We start from the raw sequence: 24679 nt of genomic DNA, 5'->3' as shown, positions 1-24679 counted from the left end.
ACACGATCTAGATGCACATTATTGCGTATCGGATAATTGCGATTGACGGAGGCTGATTCGATGAATCTTTATTACGGGATCTTATTACAGCATGGAGCGAGTGCTGGGCCATGTCCCTTGCGTTGCGTGGTTCACCGGCCGGCGCGAGACCACCGGCCGCCCGGGCGTCCGGGCGCTGTCACGATTGGTGAGCCGGGTTTGCTGGTGGCATCCACCGGTTGCCGGCTGCCACAGTGACGGGGATAGTATCATTTTGCTTTGCGCTCGACGTGGTATCCCCCAACAACCAGACACCGCGATCTTAAATCCGGTGAGCAGCCCGCGCCTTTCGTGCTATAACTGAAATGCTAGTGACGCCACAGTTCGCTGATCTCACGTCAAAGCAGGCCCCCGACATCGCCGGACTCCTCGGACGCCGACGCTTTCACCACCGGCGGTAACGAACGGCACCCCTTACTGCTCGTGGTGCGCCCACTAGAGAGGGGAGAGGAGTGGGGGTGGTTCCGGTGGTCACATCGGCGTGGAAATATTGGCCGCTTTGCACGTTACCGACAATCCATTCATTCATTCAAAGGAGCCGATGACCAATAACTGAAAATATTGCGGAGTACTGATGAGATGAGACTCCAGGTTTTTTAATGTCTCAGGGAAATGAAGTCAAAAGCAATTTGGTTTGGAGGAAGAGGGTACAGAGGGGGTTAGGCAGGTGACAGAACGGATACGATCCAGCCGGATAATAAGCCGCCGTAACAGGTCAAAGAGAAGGAAAAAAACAAAGCACAAACAAAGCTGAATCCTGGAGCTACTAGCTCGTCTGCGTGTACAGGACAAGGATGCAGACAAAGACCACCCCACCCCGATCGTCAAATAAGAGCATCGTGAGATCAGCGTCGGCGACGGCGATTCCAATTTGGCATGTTACATGTTACCACCGCAACCGCGACAGCAGGCCGCCGCAGCTCGGCACAGCCGCACACGGCACCTAACGGGCGGCGCACCGCGCACGCACACGATGCATTGCGTTGGACTGGAGCCGGCGGGGTCCCTCCACGTCGGGTTGCCGAGGAGACGTCATCGTAGCGGAAACGGATCACTGGTTTCCCGCACTGTCCTGGAGCGCGCAACCAACCGGATCGGCTCGGCGACCCAATCATCTGGTCGCTTCGCCCCGCGCCCGGTGGTGGGTGCGCGAAAGCCGCGCGCGCGGGCGGCCGACCGCAACCCGCGATGGAAAACACGAGGCGTGCCCGGCGCTTTCGAGCTGTAAAGCGAGGCCGTCCGCGTCGGCTCCTCCTAATGCGCCGGTGCCGAGCTCGGAATCGGATGGAGGGAGATGGCCGCGTTCTCGCCAAGGACATCCACACCACGGCGTGGGTTGGGCACTCGGCAAGTAGCAAGCGGCGGCGGCACAGCGGAATGGGCGTGCGATGAGAGATGCTGCCGGGGATCACAAGTCAAAAAAGTTAGTGTCCCCGATCGAGCTAGTAGTGAACGAGAGGGTTTCAGACCCGAGAGGTTGAGATCGTTATGTGCCTGTTGTTCTCTGCACAATCTGCGGCGAAATTTTTGTGTCGAGAGCGACGCGTGCTGAAATGAAGAGGAAAAGAACGTGGGGGTGACGGCGATTTCTTCTCGCGCTCGCATCAGCGATCGAGTGGCGATGCCTCTGACTCCACCGAAATTATTGGACCCTTGTTTACTTCACTCCCAACTTCCAACTTTGACCCTACGCAAAAAGAAGATTCCCCATCACATCAAACTTGCGGTACATGCATGGAATACTAAATGTAGACGAAATCAAAAACTAATTGCACATTTTTATTGTACTTTGCGAGACGAATCTTTTGAGCCTAATTAGTCAATGTTTGGACAATAATTCACAAATACAAACGAAATGCTACAGTTGCGCATTTATGGCAAAATGTCAATTTGGCCACTCCCAAATTGGGAAGTAAACAAGGCCTACAGAGAAAAAGGCAGGTGCTTTTGCCATGCCTTATTTTTCAACACTATTATCATGGCAGCGTTAGGGAAACCCGCAGTGCGAGAGTACGTTTTTTTGGCAAAAGGTAACGGTCCTTGCTTGCTTGCCAGGGAAAAGGTGACCGTTCTTCAGTTATTCGTTTTACCGAGTCGGGTCAACCAGCTGCCGGACAGAGCAGAAGTTCTGGGAAGCCTGTGTGTTTATTAGTACCGTGTACCATAGCTGGTGTAGCAATTGCAGTTGGAACTTCGGGAAATTTGCCGGTAGGTTTCCCGTTCCGTGCAGTAGGAAACAGCGGGTTAGGGAGTAGGCCTGCCAGTTGACTAATTCGTCATCGGTGTTTTCTTCCACTACTGACTGAAATGCGTCTTTGGATTCACACTGGCGCGTATAATTCAACATAGTTGGCATTGACCTACCGAGGGCACGACATTTCCAAAGATGACGAGGAGCGTGATAACATCAAGACGGTGATTCCGAAATGCTCGAGTGAATCAGAGACATTCTGGACAAAGCTTACGATGATAACTCGAAGATTCCGTTGCTCGTGAAGGGAACAAAACAAGCGAAGAGTTCTTTCTCGACAAGTGTATTTGTCTGTACTTCTGACACGGCACGACACGGCCACGGAGTTTTGTGTCTACTGAGGCGCCTGTGCTTCCCGATCGGTTGCTAGCAAAAGATGGCTGGCTATGGCTAGGACAAGGTGCAAATCATTGGAAGAGGACAAGTTTGTTGAACCTGTCGACAAGTCGATGTAAAGCACAACACTACAATACAGAGTACTGTTTGTCATGCAGATTGCCTTGGAATGTTCAGTTAGTAGAAACACATAGGCGCTGTTCTATGAACGCTTGGTATCCTGCTACGAAAGATTCCGGTGAGTGCAGTTTGCTAAACTCCAACATTCCGAGGAGATCAGAGGGAGCTCGTCTCAGGCAAATCCTTTTTCCATTAGTTGAAACGGTTGGTGCCGGCGCTAGTAATGGCTGTTATGTTCAGGGATGATCCGCTATCATAGTCAGAGTGAGAAGAAGACATCGCAGTGTGATATTAGGTGAGAAATTTATTGTGCAGATCCTTCGTTCTACCCTACTGATGTTAGCGGGAAGCTGTCGTGATATTCAGACGATCAGATCGGATGGCGAAATAACATCAGGTTTGAAGTGTATTTAATGTAACTTGTTGTATACCATCAAATCACTCTATCTGGGATTGAGAGATGTAACTGTGTAAGTAGGGGCGCTCTAAAGAAATCTCCACTGCCGCTCCGAAGAAGTACGAACTACTGACGCTTTTCAGGCAGGCCACGTTCATCCCCAGGAACGCAAAGCGTAGTTTGATAGTTGGGCCGATGAAGAAGGTTTTGGATGGATGATGATGAGGGGCCATTTTGTTGGGTCATGGTCGTATTGGGCCTTGGAACAGGGTCTTGTATAGACTGGGCCGATGTATAAAAGGCCCACTTATTTCTCGTCTGTGCTGCTGCTGCTCCATGGGTGGGTTACAGACTACAGAGTACAGACGGACTTGTGGCAAACAGACAGACTTGTGGCAAACAAAACAACATCCGTCCAAAAGAATGGATCATGTACCTTGTACCGTTTCATTTGTTTCAAATTTAAATATCGAAAACTGAAAGATATGAACCGTCGTTGTCACCAGCAAATGAGCAAAATCCAGTGGCATTTCAGTGAATTTTAGTTTGCCTGATCGAATAAGCACTTCCGCTAGGATCCAGTGATCAAGTAGTCAGAAGGTGTGTGACTCAGGCGCACAAGCGGTGCAGCCGTACAAGTTGGTGACGTGGCGTTTTATCCAAAAAAAAGTTGGTGAGATGGCTACAACCTCAAGCTAGCTAAGGCAACGCCGTCCTCACAATTCTTCCCCCAATCCACACTCCCTCTCCCAAGCCACACAAACCCCAACCCCGAAACCAATGGAACACGACAAGAAGCCATCACCACGAGCACGAGGTAGCCGCGGCAAGAGCAGAGACGAGCGCACGTGCCATCAGCAGCCATGGCCGCCGCCGCAGCCACCTCCTCCCACTTGCTCCTGCTCTCCCGCCAGCAGGCGGCCTCCCTCCGATGCCGCCTCTCCTTTCTCGGCCAATCCAGGAGGCCCGCCAGCAGGGGCGCGGCGCCGGGTGCCAGCGTGCGGTGCATGGCGGCCGTGGACACGGCGCCCGCGGCGACGGAGGCGAGCAGCACGAAGAGCAGCTATGAGATCGTGACGCTCACGACGTGGCTTCTGAAGCAGGAGCAGGCCGGGGTGATCGACAACGAGATGACCATCGTGCTGGCCAGCATCTCCACGGCGTGCAAGCAGATCGCGGCGCTCGTGCAGCGCGCGCCCATCTCCAACCTCACCGGCGTCCAGGGCGCCGTCAACGTGCAGGGCGAGGACCAGAAGAAGCTCGACGTCGTCTCCAACGAGGTAAGCGACCCGCCCTCGATTCACAGGAAATTCATCAGCATGACAACTACGCGAGCAACATGACCATCACGAGCACGACGCCCCCGCGCGCGCAGGTGTTTTCTAACTGCCTCAAGTCGAGCGGGCGCACCGGGGTGATCGCGTCGGAGGAGGAGGACGTGCCGGTGGCGGTGGAGGAGAGCTACTCCGGCAACTACATCGTCGTGTTCGACCCACTCGACGGCTCCTCCAACATCGACGCCGCCGTCTCCACCGGCTCCATCTTCGGCATCTACGCCCCCAACGACGAGTGCCTCGCCGACGTTGAAAACAGCGGGACCGTACGTGCCAATCCTGGCTCCCCTCCTCTTTTTTTTTTAAAGCAACCGACGAGATAATGCCGGGCATGTATTGAAAGAGAAGAAGTTTTCGGTATAAAACCCCCACACACCAAATAAAAACAAAACACCCTCACGAAGGAGGCGACAACATACAAACACAACAAGAAACAAAAGCCGACAAACCTCCAAAATACGGGGCGCAAAAATATCTTCCTGCACGCCACAAGAAACAAGCTAGTGAGGAGTTTTCCTCAGCGCAGCCTCTAAGAAGGAAAGGCGACATCCGCAGATGCCGCCAACACCGAAAGTTTTTCAACCCATACTTCCAAACGGGAGAGGATATCACGACAATACCTCCAGGGAGGAGTGTGCCGCCAAGGCCTCCCCTCCTCCTGTCCTGGCTCATACGCAGTTCGTTCCATGTTCTATCCTACTACGTGTTAACAAAATAACGAATGCGGCATCTCTAACCCTACTGCAGCTCGATTCGGTGGAGCAGAGGTGCGTCGTGAGCGTGTGCCAGCCGGGGAGCAACCTGCTGGCCGCCGGCTACTGCATGTACTCGAGCTCGGTGATCTTCGTGCTCACCCTGGGCGCGGGTGTGTACGTGTTCACGCTGGACCCCATGTACGGGGAGTTCGTGCTGACGCAGGAGAAGGTGCAGATCCCCAAGGCCGGCAAGATCTACGCCTTCAACGAGGGCAACTACGCGCTCTGGGACGACAAGCTCAAGAAGTACATGGACAGCCTCAAGGAGCCCGGCGACTCCGGCAAGCCCTACTCCGCGCGCTACATCGGCAGCCTCGTCGGCGACTTCCACCGCACGCTGCTCTACGGAGGGATCTACGGGTACCCCAGGGACAGGAAGAGCAAGAACGGCAAGCTGCGCCTGCTCTACGAGTGCGCGCCCATGAGCTTCATCGTCGAGCAGGCCGGCGGCAAGGGATCCGATGGACACCAGAGGATTCTTGACATCACGCCCACAGAGGTAAGAATGTAAAAGACTCTTAAGAGGATGAGATGGATGCATCGATTCTCAATTAGCACATTTGCCCTGCTGAATTCGATATCAATTAATCTTTGTGCTCTTGCCGTGCAGATCCACCAAAGAGTGCCCCTGTACATTGGGAGCGTGGAGGAAGTGGACAAGGTGGAGAAATTCCTGGCGTGAATGTGCCCGCTTAACGCGAGAGCTGTTTCATTTTCATCAGATGGACAGCTAAGATCAACAATACAGTATGGGCCGTTTGGGAGGGCTTCCCCAAAACGACTTCACCGATGAAGTAAAAAGCCACCGTTGAAGTAAAAAGCCGTGAAGAAAAAAAAACTGGCTCCACCTGTTCATTTTAACAGCTTTACGCTACAGTGTCTTAATTTGCGTAAAACAGGTGAAGCCGAAGCCAAAATAAGCCCTGCCAAATAGGGTCTATATATTGTAGAATTTTATTTTGATGATGGGGAAAATCCATTTTTGAAGAATTCCGTTCTTGAGTTGCAAAGTCTAACTAGATCAAGTTAGGGAGGGGATTCATCATCTATGGTTACAATTTTCATCTGCTACAGAACTTCAAAAGGTGATCGCACATTCTGTTTGGAATTGGAATGGTAGCATGACAAACGTGTGACGGTGAGAGCAGGGATCAATAGGGGAAAAAGCAGAGTTACTAGTTTTCTTACTCCATCCGCTCTCAAATATATGACATTTAGAACATCATCTATGGTTTCAATTTTCATATGCTACATATTACAGGACTTTAAAAGGTTTTTGCACATTCTGTTTGGAATTGGAATTATAGTATGACATGTGTGAGCACATGATTAAGGCAGGGAAAGAAGGGAGTTGGTTGCAGAGAGGAGGAAAACAGAGTTAGTTCTCTGATAAACGACTCTCTGAAATCTTACAGATTTTACAAAATAGAGTCTGTATCACTCTCTCGTTTATTCAAGACACTAGTAAGAACAAAGACAACACAAACGTCTCGACTGTCACGCAATTGTGGCACGCCGAAACGCCCAGAACTCGAACAAAGCTTGTTTACAGAACCACACGGTGTAAACTGAAACCACCCCACACAACACAACGCATTCGTTCCTGAACAGGTCCTTGCAGCTCCAAGCTCCACGGGGCACGCGTGCTCCTTCCTTCCTAGGCTCCTAGCCGGTGATCTGGACGGGCTTGACCTCCGGCTTCTTGACCTCCTCCTTGGGCACGGTGACGGTGAGCACGCCGTTCTCCATGGACGCCTTGATCTGCTCCGTCTTGGCGTTCTCCGGCAGCCTGAACCGGCGCAGGAACTTGCCGCTGCTGCGCTCCACCCTGTGCCACTTGTCGTTCTTCTCCTCCTGCTCTTTGCTCCGCTCGCCGCTGATCTGGAGCACGTTGCCGTCCTCAACCTCCACCTTCACCTCCTCCTTCTTGAGCCCCGGGACATCGGCCGTGAACACATGAGCCTCGGGCGTCTCCTTCCAGTCGATGCGCGCGCCGGCGAACGCCGCGGTCTCGGAGTCAGAGGGGATGCGAGGGAAGAGGCTGCCGCTGCCGGAGCCGAACGGGAAGCCCTGGAAGGGGTCCCAGAGGTCGAGGGAGAAGGGGTCGAACACGTTGCTGCGGCGGATCAGCGACATTGTTGGATTTTTTTTTGGGTGCTTGGAGTTGTTGAGAGGCTTCTGATCGTTGCTTCGGTATTTGCTTGCTGACTCTGATGCGGCGGGGCGGCATGAATTTATAGCGATCCGACGAGTGAGCGACGGGCGCTTAAGGCGGCAGTGGGCTTCTGGATAGTTCTGGCTCGGGCGCGAAATGGCTGGTTGCTACTGGACTTGGACTGGGCCACGATCATCGTACTTGACCCGTTTAGCAAACGGAGAGAGAGGTAGTCGAATGTTCCAGATCATTCTAGCAGGCTAAATCCATTACGTATAACTGTACAAATTTAGGCCCATATAGGATCTAGTAGCTTCTAGCCCATGCCATATAACACGAGATATTTCTGGAAGCCCACAGGTAGCCTTCCCGTCGCCTGCTATAAATGGACTCGTCCCCGCGTCAGACGCTCGTCAAGAACCACAAGAAACACACACGAAGCCCCCAATCGCCGAAACAACCACAATCCCAATCTCCCGCGTCACTTAAACACCAAGCAAACCACACCAACCGATCAACCATGTCGCTGATCCGCCGCAGCAACGTGTTCGACCCCTTCTCCCTCGACTGGGACCCCTTCCAGGGCTTCGCCTTCGGCTCCGGCAGCAGCAGCCTCTTCCCCTCGTTTGCGAGCACCAACTCGGAGACGGCCGCCTTCGCCGGCGCGCGGATCGACTGGAAGGAGACCCCGGAGGCGCACGTGTTCAAGGCCGACGTCCCGGGGCTGAAGAATGAGGAGGTGAAGGTGGAGGTTGAGGACGGCAACGTGCTCCAGATCAGCGGCGAGCGCAACAAGGAGCAGGAGGAGAAGACGGACACGTGGCACCGCGTGGAGCGCAGCAGCGGCAAGTTCCTGCGCAGGTTCAGGCTGCCGGAGAACGCCAAGACGGAGCAGATCAAGGCGTCCATGGAGAACGGCGTGCTCACCGTCACCGTGCCCAAGGAGGAGGTCAAGAAGCCCGACGTCAAGTCCATCCAGATCTCCGGCTAGAGCCGGGAAGTTCCTGGTCGCTCCTGCTCTAAAACCGTGTGTCGTCCGTGTGGAGTCTGTTGTTCTTCACATTTTGCGTCCGAAATGTTAGCGTCCGGGTACTACGACTTCAGCTGGTTTGAGAGTGGTGGCCGTGTACCGCAAAGCCTTGCGTTTTGTGGATCAGCGTCGTGTTTGTACTTTGTACTAAACCCAGTTTCAATGAATTTCGATTTGAGTTGCTAATTCTGCATCTTCTTCTCTGGAACGAATTCCTACTCGTAAGCTTAACCTGTACCTGCCGATTACCATCATGGCCAAGTTAGCTCTCTGTTCCTTACAAATTCAGACCTGTGATTCAATAAGCATCCAAGATCCAACACACGGGATCGACAGAAAATGCTGCTCGGTTCCCCTCTGCTTATGGGGTTCCGGCAACCACGAGTCCATGATCACTCTGTCAGATGGAAGGAACGTGGTTGCCTGCATGGCATTGTCACGGTACATGTTTATATAGGAGGTATAAAACACCTCGAAGAGATTTCAATCGTAGGTAGTTGTGATTAGATTCAGTTGTGATCCTATAGGATACATTTAAATTTTAATTTACTTTATATCTACATAACCGAACTATATCTACAACTCTTGATAGCTAATGAGTCCAACAACCTGGTCCTCGGTTTACATACGACGACAATACTTCCAACATCCCCTCTAAATCGAAACTTCTGCTCACTTGAAGATTCAGATTGTTCCTGAAGTTCTCAAACTTACGAACAGGAAGAGCCTTTGTGAAACCATCAGCCAACTGATTTCCGGTTGGTATAAACTGAACTTGCAGTTGCTTATTTGTCCTACGTTCACGTACGAAGTGAAAGTCTATTTCGATATGCTTGGCTCTAGCATGGAAGGTAGGATTAGCTGACAAGTATTGAAAAAGCATCTAGGTCCCTTGTGGGTTTTGGTGATTGAATGACAAAAGCAATTAAAGGACTAATAAGTTTGTTGAGATTTGGTAAGGTTTTATTAGAAATGAAAGAGTTAAGCTCATGTCATATGAAGCATGCAAAAGTAAAGAAATGAAAAGCAAATATTGAATTGAGTGAAAGATACAAAGATGGAAGTGAAATTATATTGTCTCATTAGTTGTTTGCTTGAATAATCAAAGAAAGTTGAAAATTGCATGAGAATTGATCAAGATTACAACAATGATATAAGTGAACAAGAGCAATGGTGAATTGAATGGAATTTCAATGATAGGTTGCTTGTTCACATGGATTGTATTCCTTATTATCAAGAAAGAAGATATTGGACCAAGTACTTAGTATTTCAAGAAAAGTTAAGATGAAAGATTACTTGATCATATGTTGGTATAAGAATGATATTCAAGTATGAATCAAGTTCATTTATTGAAGAAGTGGATTTCAATGGGTATTTATTGTTGATGCAAAGAAAAGCTTAACTTGAGATGGCAAGATAGGATAAAGAAGTCAAACAAGGATGTAGCTACGAGGTACTAAGCAAGGGTGAAGGGCAAGTGGTGACTTGGGCCGATGAATCTTTGCAAGGGTGAAGAAGCTTGTACTTAGGAGAACTTCAAGGAACTAATCAAGCCATGAGGAGTTAAGGAATTTAAAGTATCAAATAATTGTTGAATCATAAGATTGAAGTGAATTGAGGATGTCAAGTTTATTGTTGACCATATATGATGATGAACCTCAAAGTCACTAGCTCAAGGAGGATAATGCTCAAGAAAGAGAGAAAGAAATACTTGGGAACCCCTCAAAGTGTTATTTTGAAGAAAAGCGGCATGGTGAATATATTCAAGCGCAAGTGATTTATATTCTGTTTATTCTTTGATCTTGAGTATAGGTAATACCGTACTATCAAGAGGGATGCAACGTGGACAGCTTCGCTTATGTCTTGGTGCTCAAACCTAACATTCCAAGTACTAACATGAGAGAAACACTTATCACAACACTTGCACCGGGTGGTATCAGAGCTTATTTTCAGTTGGAATGGATACTTCTCTGAATAATCTTTCCATAGAGTCCAAGATCATCGAATTCGGAGCCCGGAGTAAAAAGTTATGGCATCTTTTCTTAGGTGACTTGTGCTGTCCAGTGGACCTTCGAAAAATTCCGGAGATCTTCGAATAAAATTCCGGAAATTTCTGGAAATTAACCCCTAACGGCTAGTTTTGGGGTTCCAGAAGTTTCCGGAGGATTTTCGGGAAGAATCCGAAGATTTTCGGAATATTTCAGAATTTAACAACCCAACGGCTAGTTTTTGGGGATGGTATTTATACCCCTCCTCCTCTCACATTTGGAGCTGCTGGTTCCCCACACGAAAAACACATGTCCATAGCCCTTTTGAGCCCTCCCATCTCTATTATTGCAAGAGATTTGAGAAGAGAAGATATTTGGGGTGAGGGATTGAAAGATTGAGTGAAAGTGAGCACATCCATCCTTGAGCACTCGAGTTCATAGCAAGAGATCTTCATGACGTTTGTTACTCTTGGAGGTCAAGCCTCCTAGACGGCTAGGCATCGCCCAGTGAGCACCCAAGCTTGTGGTGTGCCGCGGGAAATTTGTGAAGGCTTCGATTTCGCCTCCGTAAGGGAAGAAATCAAGAAGTGAAGTGGGGAAAGGGTTGAGTGCAACCCGGCTTCATTGGAAGCACCTAACGGAGACGTAGGATTCCTCGGTGAAGGAATCCAAACTACGGTAAACAAATCCTTATGCCTCTTGTGCTTGCTGTTCTTAATTCATTCATACTTAACCATAGAGTATATTTCTAGGGTTTGTGCTCGATCTACATTTCTATCAAGTTTCAAGCTCTATCTTGTGCCAAAAGCCTAAAATAACCTGTTGCATAACCTATATTCGTTGATTTATTTTTCACCAAGTTTATCTTGATGTTGTAATTGTTTCTCGTTGAAAATCAGAAAAATCCGAAGATTTCTCCAAAAATTTCCGAACGTTGGAATATTTTCGGAACAGTCTCCGGAAATTTTCGAAATTTTTTATATGTTTGTCCGAAGTGTAAAATTTTCAGGTTTGACTATTCACCCCCCCTCTAGTCGACATCCTAGATCCTTTCAAGTATGTAGCACCCAAGTCACACCACAAACATGGCGGTTCCTAGAGAAGCACACCAAAATCTGCTAACAAAAATTGTAACCATATTACCTCAGGCGTTGCATTTGCCATTGACTTATACTCAGCTTCAGTACTCGAACGTGACACGGTAGCTTGTTTTCTTGCACTCCATGAAATAAGATTTCCTCCAAAGAATACAGCAAAACCACTAGTGGATCTTCTATCATCAATACTACCAGTCCAATCAGCATCAGAAAAGACACTAACAAGAGATGAGCTTGATTTCTGAAGTTTTAACCTGACCTCTCAGGTGTATTTGACATACCTCAAGATCCTTTTAATGACAGTTCAATGAACTGTGGTGGGAGAGTGCAAAAACTGACATACCTTGTTTACTGGATAAGCAAGATCAGGTCTCGTGAGGGTGAGGTATTGAAGAGCACCTACAATATTTATATACCGAGTACTATCCTTTAGACCAAGCGCCACTCCTTCATGACATGACAACTTCTCTGTAGTAGAAAGAGGTGTAAGTGAAGGTTTGCACTTTGCCATTCCAACACGAGCCAAAATATCTTCTGCATATTTTCCTTGTGACAGATGTATGCCATCCCTTTCCTTCTTCACTTCAATTCCTAGAAGTAATGTAACTCTTCAAGATCCTTTAGTGCAAAGTCTTTCTTAAGGTCTTGAAGTAGTGCCACAGTAGCTTCCTGAGAGGAACTGGTATCTATAATATCATCCACATAAATCAACATAAAAATTGTTATATGTCCCTTCTTGTAAATAAAGAGAGAGGTGTCAGATTTTGAAGTCTTGGACCCAACTAGATTACCAGGCTCCTGGTGCTTGCTTTAATCCATAGATGGCCTTGTCAAGCTTGCACACAAGATGTGGAGCATTCGCACTCTCAAAACCTGGTGGCTGTCTCATATATACTTCTTCTAGAACACCATGCAAAAACGCATTCTAAACATCTAGTTGCCTCAAGCACCATCCCCTAGACACTACAATGGATAACACATGTCTGACAGTAGCAATTTTGACAATAGGATAGAAAGTATCCTCATAAGTAATACCATATCGTTGCTTGAAGCCTTTTGCTACTAACCGGGCTTTATACCTGTTAATTGTACCATTTGCCTTTTTCTTGATCTTGTACACCCACTTGCAGTCAATTAATTTTTTTCCTTCTTGCCTTGGCACAAGGTGTTAAGTTTGATTCCGAAGTAATGCAATATACTCATCTTCCATAGCTTTTCTCCACTTTGAGTCACTCAACGCCTCTTGAACACTTCCGGTTCTCCTGTAGAACAAAAGTGACCATACCTGACCATCCCATCATACAGCTTCTTAGGCTTTACGATGTCGCTCTGCAATCTTGTTCTAGTCCTGTGCACTGGCGTTGGTTCAGGCGATGCATGAGGAATCCCTTCTGTGGTAGCACCTGTTGTTGTAGAAGAAGGTGGCGCACTAGATCCAGATGGCGGCATAGAAGATCCAGCCGGAGCGCCCATCGCTACGTCGGTCATATGCGCGGGAGACTGGACAGCTGGCGGAGTGGGAGTGGACATTGGTGGTGCTGGCGGCTCTGCCCCCCCCCCACCCCACACGACGATGGCACAGTGGCTCCCGAAGGACCGGAAGCTGACGCCGGATCCTCATGGGATCGTGTGCCAGGCGGGGATAGGGCGGCGGCAAGCATATCTGCCTGGGATCACCCGATCGGATTTTCTGCGGTCGATGCATAGGGGGAACAAAATGCATTGGAGCAACCGCTTTGGCTCCAATTTTCTTCAGGGATATCCCGTGCAGCCCTGTCCTGTTCAACACCGAGGTCATCAGAAACTTTAGTAAACAAAGGGTTAGCACCACCAAGACCCCTTGGATTTGTGAGATGACGAGGCAATAGAAGAATTTCCTTGCAAAGGAGAGCTCCTGCATTAGGATGGAGAGTAGAGAAAGGAAAAAATGGTTCATCAAAGACAACATCCGGTGAGATGTATACTTGACCATAAGAAGGTTCTAAGCACTTAAATCCTTTATGCATGGAACTATAGCCAAGGAACACGCATCTGGTAGAGCGAAACGCAAGTTTCCTAGTGTTGTATGGTCGTAGATTTGGCCAAACTGCGCATCCAAAAGTACGAAGAGAGTTATGATCTGAAGTTTCTTGAAGGAGACGCTGAACAGGAGTTTGAAAGCCAAGAACTTTGCTAGGAAAGGGATTTATGAGATATGTAGTTGTCAAGAAAGCTTCATCCCAAAATTTTAAGGGTATAGAAGCATGCACAAGGAGGGCCAATCCAACTTCAACTATATGACGATGTTTTCGTTCAGCGAAACTATTTTGTTGATGAGCATGGGGACAGGGTACTCTGTGAGAGATGCTAATTTTATCAAAAAAGGAACTGAGTTTCTCATATTCTCCCCCCCTAATCCGTTTGCATAGAGATAATTTTCCTATCGAACTTCCTCTCTACGAAATTCTAAAAATTATAGAAGACTTGAAAAACATCAGACTCCTTTTTCAAAAGGTATATGCATGTGTACTTGCTGAAATCATCAATGAAACTCACATAATAGGTGTTGCGGACAACAGATAAAGGTGCTGGACCCCAAACATTAGAAATGATTAAAGCAAGAGGAGTACTTTGTTGGAGGTATGCACTAGAGGCAATCATAGAGATGATGATATTCCATTTGTATCCATGATTTGTATATTGTGTTCATTGAATATCCATTAAAGGCTACTTGAATTGATTTGCAATTATGTGAATTGTATGTGAAACTCTTTACTTGTGTGGTTATTCTAAAGTTGTCCCTAGTCGGAGTTCATGTGAGGACACACATGAATATTAGACTAGCACATGTATTAGTTGATGACTATGTTTCACAAGTCATGGATATGGAGATGTTGAACTAATAATGTGGACACATGTGGAGACATGTGTTAGGACTGACCCAACACGAGAAGTAGTTCTCTCTTTAAACAACATATACGCTTTGTCCTTAGACCTGAGATTGTCGCATGTATTGAAGATGTGGATCGACCTACTTAGGGGCTATCAAGCGCTACGCCGTAACAGGGTAGTTATAAAGGTAGCTTTCGGGTTTGTCAAGAAGCATGCTATGAGACATGGTCAATCAAGATGGGATTTGCCCCTCTCTGATTGAGAGTGATATCTCTGGGCCCCTCGAGTGATTGGATCCGAAAATGCATGGCCATGCTACGTACGGTTAATAGTTAACCTACAAAGGGATTCCGAATCACAGGATCGAGAAAGAACGGTCGGCTTGAAGCTAGACCAAATATCGTGAGGCAAAGGGAATAACATGTATATTATGTTGTGATGGTTCGTCTGATATGATCTTCGTGTGCGTATAGGAGTTGGCACGTCTTGCTAGAGGCCGCTACCGACTATTGGGCCGAGTAGGAGTACTCGGGCCATGTCTATATGTATCCGAACCCATAGGGTCACACACTTAAGGGGCTGGAAGCCCAATTCGGATCTGATCTGAGTTGGATTAGGTTTAGAAGTACTAATGGGCCTCGGACCCAGAGGCCCGTTAGGAACCTCTATAAATAGAGGGGTGGGGGCGCCCTAGGATTTACACCTTTTTGGCGAAACACATCTGCCGTGCCTCCCACGCCCTCGCTTGTTGCAACTCGCGGATCTAGCAGTCCGGCTTGCAACGCTTCCTCCCTGCACGTGTGGATACCTTGGAGGTGTTGCGCCTGCAGCACTTGGACGAGCCGTCGACGAGCCACGACGAGCCGCCGACGAGCCAACGACGAGCCGCAGCACGAGGGAGATCTTGCTGCACGTAGACGAGCTGTTGAGGAGTTGATGGACGTCGACGTGATCGACTACGTACGACTACGCTGATCCACTTCGCTGCATCGACGCGAATCTACATCTTCCACACCAGTAGTGCGTCGAGTGGTAATCCCGTGATCCTTATACGGCAGTTTTTCTGGTTTACGCGGTAGAAATTTTTTTTTTGCGCTAGTGTAGCCTACCTCGTATCCCAACATACTTGACATGGTATTTGAAACAATATAAGGTAATTGATGACTCTTGGCTTCTGACAGGAATCACACACGGACTCAATGTTCTTATCACTAATGAAAGGAAGATTATTATCTCTAAGTACACGCTTAACTATAGAAAACGCTGGATGACCTAAACGATTATGCCATTTGGAAGATGATGCTTATTAACTCCATAAACTTGCTTCTTTGTACCCCCTTCTGATTGCTTCGGCATGAGAGGATACAGGCTGCCTCTGCATCTACCTTGATGGAGAACTTGTTTCGTTTCCTATCCTTGATAAGAAAATAATTTGGATGAAATTCAAGGAAGGTTTTATTGTCGGAGGTTAAACAATAAACAGAGATAAGATTTTTGTGAGCACTAGGTACATGAAGAATATTATCTAGATGTAAATTTCTAACAGGGGTATGTAAGGTAGTGTGCCCAATTTTACTAATTTTCATACCTGCTCCATTTGCAGTCTGCACTTGATCACGCCCATTGTAGCGATCACGAACCGTCATCTTGCTTAACTCATTGGTGATGTGATCAGTAGCACCGCTGTCCACTTACCAATTTGTGTCAACACCGTATCCTGTTGTAGCTCTTGCTGTTCTGCTGATCTTCATCATCGTCATAGCGATACTAGCATGATAAAGCTTTATGACCAACTTTCTTACAGATCTGCCAGGTTGGTTTGGAGCTTTGTCCTCCCTGCTTGGAAGATGTGTTGGAGTTGTTGTTGCTGGGTGATGGACCACCGCGACCATGGTCACGCCCACCACGATTGTTCCCTATGCGTCCACGGGAAGGTGCACGCCCACGTCCTGCCGCATTGGCAGAGGACTGGTAGTGTGCTCCTCCTCCTTGATTTTCCTGGTACATCTCAAAGCGTATAGAGTAGAGATCACTCAGGGATATAGGATTAGCTCGGCCAAGGATGGAGGAAACAATTGGGTTGTAATCAAAATCTAGACCATTCATGATAAATTCTACCATCTTCTCATCATCAACAGCCTTACCCACAGCAGCAAGTTCATCTCTGATGCTTATCATGTTGTTGAAGTAGGCCGCCGTAGTCATGCTTCCCTTCTTGAGGTTATCATCTTGTTGAAGTAGGCCGCCGTACTCATGCTTCCCTTCTTGAGGTTAGCAAGCTGCACGCATAGATTTGCAACCCGCGCCTTGGAGTTAGTGGAGAAGATTCTCCCAATCTCGCTCCAGACTTCTGCCGAGGACTCTAGGGAGATCACATGCACCAGGATGTCCTTGGTCATGGAGTTGAGTAGATGGCCCAACAATTGCTGGTCCTTTGCCAGCTATGCGTCGTACTCCGGATTGGCGACAGTAGTCTTCTTCTTGTCGGCCTGCTCCACCTCAATCGTCTTGGGTGATGCCGGAGTAGAGCCGTCCAAGATCCCCATGAGCTGGGCACCTCGGACAAGGGAAGGATCTGTGCCCTCCATAGTAGGAAGTTGTCTCGGCTAAGTTTTTCCGAGATAGCATGGCCCAGGGCCGTTGGGGTGGAGGATGACGACGCCATGGGATGAACGAGACTAGTTCTAGATGTATTTGGAAGAAAACGCTCTGATTACCATGTAAGATGGAAGGAACGTGATTGCCTGTCTGGCATTGCCACGGTACGTGTTTATATAGGAGGTATAAAACACCTCGAAGAGATTACAATCGCAGATAGTTGTGATTAGGTTCAGTTGTGATCCTAGAGGATACATTTTAAGTTTTAAATCTACTCTATCTCTACACAATCGAACCATATCTACAACTCTTGATAGCTAACGAGTCCAACAACCTGATCCTCAGTTTACATACGATGACAATTACTTATAACACACTCCACTATCATCTTTCGCTCTCAAAGAGCAGGTACATTGCTACATGTAAGTGGTCTTATGTCATCTCATGCAGTGCCACATGTGATTTTTGATGAGGTGAAGGAGAGAGAAAGGAGAGAGAAAGATGTCTTTGTTTCGTGAAACAACCGCCTCATGAGCTAAATTCTACACGACAACTTAACAACCATTGTACAATTGTTATTGCCATGCAACTCATAATATTTTTTTCCCATATACATAAATTAAGGAATTATATAGCTCCTTAATTTATATAGCTCTACCAGACAACTTATAAAACAACCCATAACCCATTGTACAAGTTGTCTGTTGAGTCATCTCAAGATTATAAGATACTCCATTGTACAGGTTATCTATTGAGTCATCTTAAGATTACGTGTCAATGCACGAGACAATGTCCTTGCCCTAAGATCAATGGTTAAAACACAGACAATGTCCTTGCCCTAAGATCGATGGTTAAAACACAGAGCAATCTCCAGGTAAGTTCTCTTATTAACCCAACATATAACAGCTTGTAGCACAGGACGGATACATACATAGGTATACAGACGCACGCAAAAATGTCACCCGTTGAACCAACCGGTTGGAGACCAAACACCGCGGCAATGCATTTACACAATATCTGCAAAGAATAAAGGAATGCGCCTTCACGGGAAATCAGCGGCAGTGTGGCTTTGTCCAGGAGACTACTCTGAATCGTAGAAATCGCTAGGGCATGGTGTAATTACATCCGACTCCAGCATCTGTACCACCCTGTGCATTGTCGGCCGCTCCTCCGGCAAAGAGCTTACACATTGCTTGGCTAGAGAAAGCAGAGCATCTAAGGTCTCAATCTGCACACCTTCACAGTTAGGGTCGACAATTTCCCTCTCCCGATTCTCACTAGCAAGAAAATTTAACTGCCAAAGGATAAGACAATCATTTCAGGAACACTCTAAATGGATATATGGTCAGATGGAAAGTATTCGAGTTTCATAAGAAAAAAAAGGGAGCCCATAAAGTGTTGCATATGAAAGGAAAGGTCATAACGGGGCATACCCATCCAACAATGTTTAATCCCTTCTCAATGAATGATGCATCAGTAGGCCGCTTTCCACTCAGTATTTCAAGTACCAAAACCCCAAAGCTGTATACATCAGTCTTCTCAGTGGCTCTGCCACTTTGCATATACTCTGTGAATTTAGTCAACAATAACTCAGAGCACTAAGAGCGACATTTCAACAATAAAAGAAAAAAATTCTGAAATGGCAATCAAGAATAAATAGAAGCCATGCAGTTCTCTTTTCCCATAGGATGGAGAGGGAACAACTTCCACATACCTGGTGCAAGGTAACCAAATGTTCCTGCAACTATTGTAGTGATATGTGATTCTTCATCCTCTAATAGTTTTGCAAGTCCGAAGTCTGATACACGGGCCTCAAAATTGCCGTCAAGTAAGATGTTGCTTGACTTAATATCACGATGTATTATTCGAGGCGAACAATCATGATGCAAATAAGACAAGCCTTTTGCTGCTCCGAGTATTATGTTAATACGTGCGTCCCAATCCAACTGTTCAGACTTTTCTGCAAAGATTTATGGAGAGAAAAACATAAGGAGTTGGCATAGATTACTAATAATATTCACATTGCACAATATAAAGGGAAAAAAAGCATGAATCCTGAAAGATTTAGAGAGATTGGCTGCAGATTCTTTAAGCATAACCTCATATTCTTTAAGTATGAACAGGGATTTGTAACATTCGCAAAATGTTTCCGAACCTTTCAGACCTTCAGCTTAGTGTCCTACATTAGATTAAAGTTTCCAAGAATAACCTAGCGTCTCATCCTCTTGTGTGCCTCAACTTGCTTAGGATGATGTTGGCTATTGCTTTTCGTTGCCTTGGGTTGTGTCTATGTCCTCACACCCAATGTTTATATAGGGCTCTATATGTCCTCCAAAGTGAAGCAGGAATCCTTCTCCAAGTGGGGTTAGCAAAAGAAATTCATGTAGTACCTCTTCATGTCCCCATAGAACTAGGATAAGATGTATCTTTTTCAGAAATAACTAACCTATTGGATTATTTTGAAGGGGGGAAAATTTGAGCCCCACAGCATAGTGACCAAAGGTGCCACTAATAATCTACATGAGACAGCTTAGGCAATCAGAGGTTAACATTGCACTAATACAATAATTGAACAGATGTCTTCCCTCACATGCTAGCTGTAATTCAGGTCCACCCTTAGGATTTTCTTGGTCTCCAAGACTGGAACCTCTAGCTACAGCAGCTCCTACAGTCATGATTTTACTTATAGACACAGATCCTGGACTCAGGATGTCCAGGTTCCAATATAATGTTGACTAGAACTAGCGTGTTCAAAAGCTCCAAGAGCCCAAAATCGGTGTTCGCTTTGAGCAAAGGCATGCTTAGATTGTCATGTTAACATGTTCATTTAAAAGCAGCCAACCATGACATTGATGCAATCAAGGGGAGATGACAAACAAACATAGTAATTTACCATGCAACACTTCATCGAGGCTTCCACCTTGAAGATAGTCATATATCAACAGTTTTGATGAAGGAGAGTTGCAGTAACCACGAAGATTGACCAAATAACGATGTTTAACGCTTCCCAATATCTCAAGTTCTCTGTCGAAGAACCTATCTAGCCCTTCATTTGTTTTCACTATTCTTTTCAATGCAAAGACGCTGCCATCATCCATTGCAAGTTTATAAACAGTTCCAAAGCCCCCTGCTCCAATGATATTTTCCTCATCCATAGTCTCTAGTTTCCTGAGGATGTCTTTTGAGGAGTATGGAAGGTCCCCATGGAACATCACAACAGAAGAGCCTGAACAATCAAGCAATATCATCAAACAATATCCGCTGAAAAAAAGAACTTGCACAGGAAATTCCATGACATGGTTATTAGTTATTACCTCCACATAGCTCAACCCTGAAACCACGCATATCTTTCTTTCCAAAATTCTTGTAAAGAAAGCAACCCCAGAAACACATTAATGCCACCAAAAGGAGAGCTCCAACTGTTGCTACTGCACTAATAACAAGTCTGGTAGAATTCTTTCCATTCTTTTTACTAAGCATGTCATCTGTATTAAGGCAACACCAAAATACAAAAAAAAAATGTCAGAAAACTACAGTTCAAAGGGGAAGGAGTTGAGACATTATTGAACACAAAAGGTGCAGTATTTAAAATCTTGAATTGCCTAACGGTCACATGGATAAACTATTTAGCACAAAAAAGGCTACTTCAGCAAGAAAGGCATCTGTTCAAATTCCTTTAGGGCTTGAAAAGGTTGAGGCTAGAATGATTCCTAGCCCAATCATATTGGCATACAGATTTGTATGCCCCCTCTGAATGAAAAGTGGGGGGATTCTTTAAGGCGTGTGGCTAAGAGCAAACAACCAAAGCAAACAGCAATACATATTTTCATTTCTCACCCAAAGATTAGAGGCTAGGTTGTTTGTTATCACCAAATTTTTGTATAGGATAAAGATCCAAGGTCAAAGGGTTAAGGAGTTCGATGTGGTTAAGGAGTCGATTTCAGCTTCACCAGAACTTTTCCATCTTGTCATGTCCTTTTCATTGCTAACATTTCGGTTTTCTACACAAAACTCATCTATTCATCTCTGATAGCATGCAAGCACATGCTATCAAAGAGTATGAGGCGTAACAAGAGTATCACTGTACCGGTTATCATAATTTAACACGCAAAAGCGCTGTATTAGAGAGCTATTAATTCCCCAAGTGGAATATTGGATCCCAGTTAGGTAAATGGTTCTTAGCATAGTAAAAACGATTGAGCCTGTAGGTCCATCTGTTAACCTAAAAGAAAAGAGTCAAGTACCAGGACCATGTAACCTACTGGAGGTCTGGACTCTGGAGCATAAACACACCACACTGGTATCAATAAATAAATAGGCATAACATGATCCTGCCCACAGCTATAAAAAGGATGTTACTAGAATATATCTAGTACCTGAGGAAGGTGACTGAGGACCATTTGATGGTGATTGAAGTGCATCTTTGCACACCGAGTTAATCTGCTTCCCACATAAACCAAGGTTCCCAACAAAGCTACATTATCAAAACCAATTTCAGTTGGAATATAAGAAAATGGGAATGTAGCATTGCTACTAATTGGAGGATGAAGAGGTAAATTAGAACAGCTTATGGATCAACATCTCAGTATTCACTTGATCAAAGATACATACATATATGCAATGGTGAATAAGATAGATATGATCCTGAATAAAACAAGGAAAGATAACTCACGATGTCTCATTGAAATTGACAAGTGAACCAGAAGATGGTATTGCTCCTGTCAGGAAGTTCATGGAAACATTGCTGCACAAGGTTGCAAAAGAAATTTTTTTTCTATAAATCATTTATAATCGTTAACTTGTCATGATCAGTAGATCGATTTATCCTCAGGAAAAAAAACACTTACAATGATGTAAGTTTGGATAGCTTATCAAGAGAACGTGGAATAGATCCGCTCAACGTATTACTGGATAAGTCCCTGGGAAGACAAAAAAAAAATGGAGAAATACCCTTAATTATTTTTACCACAGCAAGGACAATCTGCAACACATAAACTTGTTTTCTAAGTTGGCCTTTTAGCTTGTCTATTAAACTAGTAAAATGGTAAACGTCACTTGTAGCTTCAATCAGCCTAATCAGGTAGATCTATCTGATACATTAAAAAATTGGTTAATAGGATATTTAAAAATGCCATTCTGGACTTACAAAGCCTCAAGTTCCACCAAATCGCCAAATTCTGAAGGGATGTATCCACTTAAGTAATTTCCTTGTAGATACCTGCAAGTCATCGCACATCAGAAGAACAAAAGCCGTTACTGGACAGTAAAGCCTGGAACGCATAACAAGAATGCAATTAAATTTATCTGACTTAATGTTATTCCTGGACTAATTGTTGCATTATCGAACATTCATGCCCTGAACAATGCACTCTAGTAGTCTCTAGTAGTCATCAGAGAACTTACAATTGCTGCAGCTTGGTACAATTTCCCAGTTCAGGAGGGAGTGAACCATACAGACTGTTCCCCTGCAGCGATCTACGCCAAAAAAACACACACATTTATATGTAGCATCAAATGATATAATGGGAATACCAACATGAAAGGTCAAGAAATGACATTTTTAGGAACAAACTTACAAAGTTTGCAACTGATTTAACCTTCCAATTTCGGGTGGTATTGGCCCAACTAATCTGTGATATGCAAGAATCCTGAATGAAGGAATAGTCAGATATTTATTCTAGATTAATTCAACATACTAAATTTCATTCTCTAGTATTAGAAAAATGCTATCCTATAAACAAACGAAATTACTGATGCAAAACAGTGAATAGCTAGATAAAATATTGAACAAGTCACAACAAACTGAATTAACTTAAAGTAAAAAAAATATTTTATTCTTACAGATTAATCACTCTCTTGCTATGACTATCACATCTAACACCCTTCCAATTGCAGGGGTCTGCATCTTGCTCACGCCAATTTAGAAAGACCCCATCTGAATTTGTAACTGCCTTCTTGAAGGCAAGAAGTGCTTCCCCTGTAGGAGACCATAGAATGTTAGCATTTCGGAGAAGCATAAAGATAATGTTCCACAAATAGCAACATAACCGTGACATACCATCTGAACTCAGCGTTCTTGCTTCATGAGCAACAAGGTGCAGAATTATCAAAATGAAGAGGTAGCTGGGCTGTTTCCTTAGGAAAGAGCCCATTGATAATCAGCTGGTGAAGCATATAAAATCAGCAAATTGCTATTCCAGTTTCCTAGATGTCATTGATGAGTCATATTGGCGTGCATCTTTCAAACTAGATATGGACTTAACATGTGGCCACTAACAGTGGCCAAATAGATTTCCAACCCTGGAATGAGAAGAATCATAAGAATCAAATTAACTAGATAAAACCATAATCAGAAACACCTCAACCAATAAACAACCATGACATCACCACATCAAACACACACTGGATCGAATGCAGTACAAATCAACGGCATACAAGAGGAATTAAGTCGATTTTGTGATGCAAACCTTCCTAACCGGCGTCTGCGTAATAGTTTCAGCGAACCTTTAAAGAGGGATAACAATTGAGGAGAACCACAAATCCTCTAGTTCGCACAGAAAAATGTAGCGGTAGCGCGCCCTGCACCCCCGGTTAAATCCACATCCACTTAGCTCCAGCTCCCAGTAATTCAATGCCTCCTTCAGTAACTTCCAAAAAAGCAGGGGAAAAAAACTCCAGCTCACCAGTCGGCACTAACAAACGCGCGCATGCATCCCGAGTCAAAAGCCAGTTCAGGGCTTCAAGCACAGTTCACCTACGCGCGGCACTACCGACACGCGGACTGAGCGCTGGCAATTTGGGGGGGCAGCCTAACGCGTCTCCATTTACCACGGCCACCCACTACGCCCAGCGCGAATCAGCAGAAACGGCGGCAGATCCGGCGCGAGAACAGGGTACCTGCGCCGCGCCGACGCCGACGCCGGCAGGAACGCGCCGCGGCGATCTGGGACGGGTGGTCTCGGCGCGCTGCCGCGGCGGCGAATGGGGGGCAGAAGCCGCGGGCCAGGCGGCGATGGCCCGGCGACGGGCGGATGATGCGGGCAGCGGCGGGCGGTGTGGCGAGGGGAGGGGACGGGGAGGAGAGCGACGAGAGGGCTTGGAGAGATTAGGCGGACGCTGCTGTGCTGCTGTGCTGTGGCGTAGAGTAGTGTACTGGTAACTGGACTGGTGCGCGAGCGAGGGGAGGGGGTGGCGAGAGGCGAGGCCGTGAGAGGAGGGCAGTTTTGTCCGCGTGCGGTGGTGGGCGAGGGAGGAACGGGACACGGGACGAACAGCTAATCAGCCCCCGTTTCTTGCTCGTCGCACCGCTTTCTGTGCCTTTTCTTTCGAAAAAACCCTCCCCTACTTTTTCCTCCTCGTTGCTAAATCGATTGATTAATCAGGGGCGCGTGTACGTGTATGGCATGCTGACCGAAAATGACATTTCATTTGGGGGCCGAGAAAGCGAGAGATTCCTCCCGTGAAAGAGAGGGAGCGCTCCGCTTGGTGATGGGTGGTGTTGCATGTACTTAGCTTGTTTGGTGAAAAGGTTTATTTCATTTCTATCTCTTCAGATACATGCAGATTTATTAGACACTTCTCATTAATAGATACACGGATGAGTGTATCTTCTTGATATGTTAAGTATATCATCTTTTTTGAAACACGTGTTCAAACATGTTTTCAAGAAAAGATACTGAGAGGAAAGATATGAACTATCTCGTTCGTC

General features: G+C 46.1%; 4 protein-coding genes and 1 non-coding gene across 7 annotated transcripts; 2 read left to right on the top strand and 3 right to left on the bottom strand.

Annotated features, from left to right (window-relative positions):
• The first annotated feature begins 3939 nt into the window (after window positions 1-3939).
• Window positions 3940-6222, top strand: LOC117838929 (fructose-1,6-bisphosphatase, chloroplastic). The gene is made up of 4 exons (XM_034719135.2): window positions 3940-4423; window positions 4519-4743; window positions 5225-5731; window positions 5843-6222. Exons 1-4 carry the CDS (start codon window positions 4007-4009, stop codon window positions 5912-5914), a joined length of 1221 nt encoding a protein of 406 aa, XP_034575026.1. The 5' UTR covers window positions 3940-4006; the 3' UTR covers window positions 5915-6222.
• A 441-nt stretch (window positions 6223-6663) lies between these two features.
• Window positions 6664-7450, bottom strand: LOC117838931 (17.4 kDa class I heat shock protein). The gene has a single exon (XM_034719137.2). The coding sequence runs from the start codon at window positions 7366-7368 to the stop codon at window positions 6898-6900; it is 471 nt and encodes a 156-aa protein (XP_034575028.1). The 5' UTR covers window positions 7369-7450; the 3' UTR covers window positions 6664-6897.
• Window positions 7451-7788: 338 nt separating this feature from the next.
• LOC117838930 (17.9 kDa class I heat shock protein) lies at window positions 7789-8603 on the top strand. Its single transcript, XM_034719136.2, has one exon. The coding sequence runs from the start codon at window positions 7908-7910 to the stop codon at window positions 8376-8378; it is 471 nt and encodes a 156-aa protein (XP_034575027.1). The 5' UTR covers window positions 7789-7907; the 3' UTR covers window positions 8379-8603.
• Window positions 8604-16379: 7776 nt separating this feature from the next.
• Window positions 16380-16512, bottom strand: LOC117841146 (small nucleolar RNA Z247). Its single transcript, XR_004637177.1, has one exon. It is a non-coding gene; the product is annotated as a small nucleolar RNA Z247 (small nucleolar RNA).
• A 1310-nt stretch (window positions 16513-17822) lies between these two features.
• On the bottom strand, window positions 17823-24161 carry LOC117838755 (LRR receptor-like serine/threonine-protein kinase FEI 1). 3 transcript variants are annotated; one of them, XM_034718906.2, is made up of 15 exons: window positions 23655-23843; window positions 23439-23550; window positions 23030-23271; window positions 22813-22948; window positions 22548-22619; window positions 22375-22446; window positions 22118-22189; window positions 21819-21890; window positions 21644-21715; window positions 21348-21445; window positions 20286-20456; window positions 19865-20197; window positions 18686-18931; window positions 18405-18538; window positions 17823-18265 (listed from the first exon to the last, which is right to left on the bottom strand). In XM_034718906.2, exons 3-15 carry the CDS (start codon window positions 23121-23123, stop codon window positions 18053-18055), a joined length of 1785 nt encoding a protein of 594 aa, XP_034574797.1. In that variant the 5' UTR covers window positions 23124-23271; window positions 23439-23550; window positions 23655-23843; the 3' UTR covers window positions 17823-18052. The 3 variants fall into 3 exon arrangements, with proteins under 3 accessions (XP_034574797.1, XP_034574798.1, XP_072146894.1); XM_034718907.2 differs by lacking the exons at window positions 23439-23550; window positions 23655-23843 and adding an exon at window positions 23869-24161; XM_072290793.1 differs by having other exon boundaries at window positions 23439-23843.
• Between the last annotated feature and the right edge of the window lie 518 nt (window positions 24162-24679).

The sequence above is a fragment of the Setaria viridis genome, chromosome 9 (assembly GCF_005286985.2).
Source record: "Setaria viridis chromosome 9, Setaria_viridis_v4.0, whole genome shotgun sequence".
Lineage (NCBI taxonomy): Eukaryota > Viridiplantae > Streptophyta > Magnoliopsida > Poales > Poaceae > Setaria > Setaria viridis.
This window is presented reverse-complemented; position numbering and strand designations above follow the sequence as displayed.

Coding starts and splice junctions, on each gene's coding strand:
- LOC117838931 (XM_034719137.2), bottom strand. CDS start 7,368: ATGTCGCTGATCCGCCGCAGCAACGTGTTCGACCCCTTCTCCCTCGAC.
- LOC117838930 (XM_034719136.2), top strand. CDS start 7,908: ATGTCGCTGATCCGCCGCAGCAACGTGTTCGACCCCTTCTCCCTCGAC.
- LOC117838755 (XM_034718907.2), bottom strand. CDS start 23,123: ATGGGCTCTTTCCTAAGGAAACAGCCCAGCTACCTCTTCATTTTGATA. Junction 21,891..22,117: donor TTGGTGGAACTTGAGGCTTT/GTAAGTCCAGAA, acceptor TTGTCTTCCCAG/GGACTTATCCAGTAATACGT. Junction 21,446..21,643: donor GTCAATTTCAATGAGACATC/GTGAGTTATCTT, acceptor TTGATAATGTAG/CTTTGTTGGGAACCTTGGTT.
- LOC117838929 (XM_034719135.2), top strand. CDS start 4,007: ATGGCCGCCGCCGCAGCCACCTCCTCCCACTTGCTCCTGCTCTCCCGC. Junction 4,424..4,518: donor TCGACGTCGTCTCCAACGAG/GTAAGCGACCCG, acceptor CCGCGCGCGCAG/GTGTTTTCTAACTGCCTCAA. Junction 4,744..5,224: donor ACGTTGAAAACAGCGGGACC/GTACGTGCCAAT, acceptor ACCCTACTGCAG/CTCGATTCGGTGGAGCAGAG.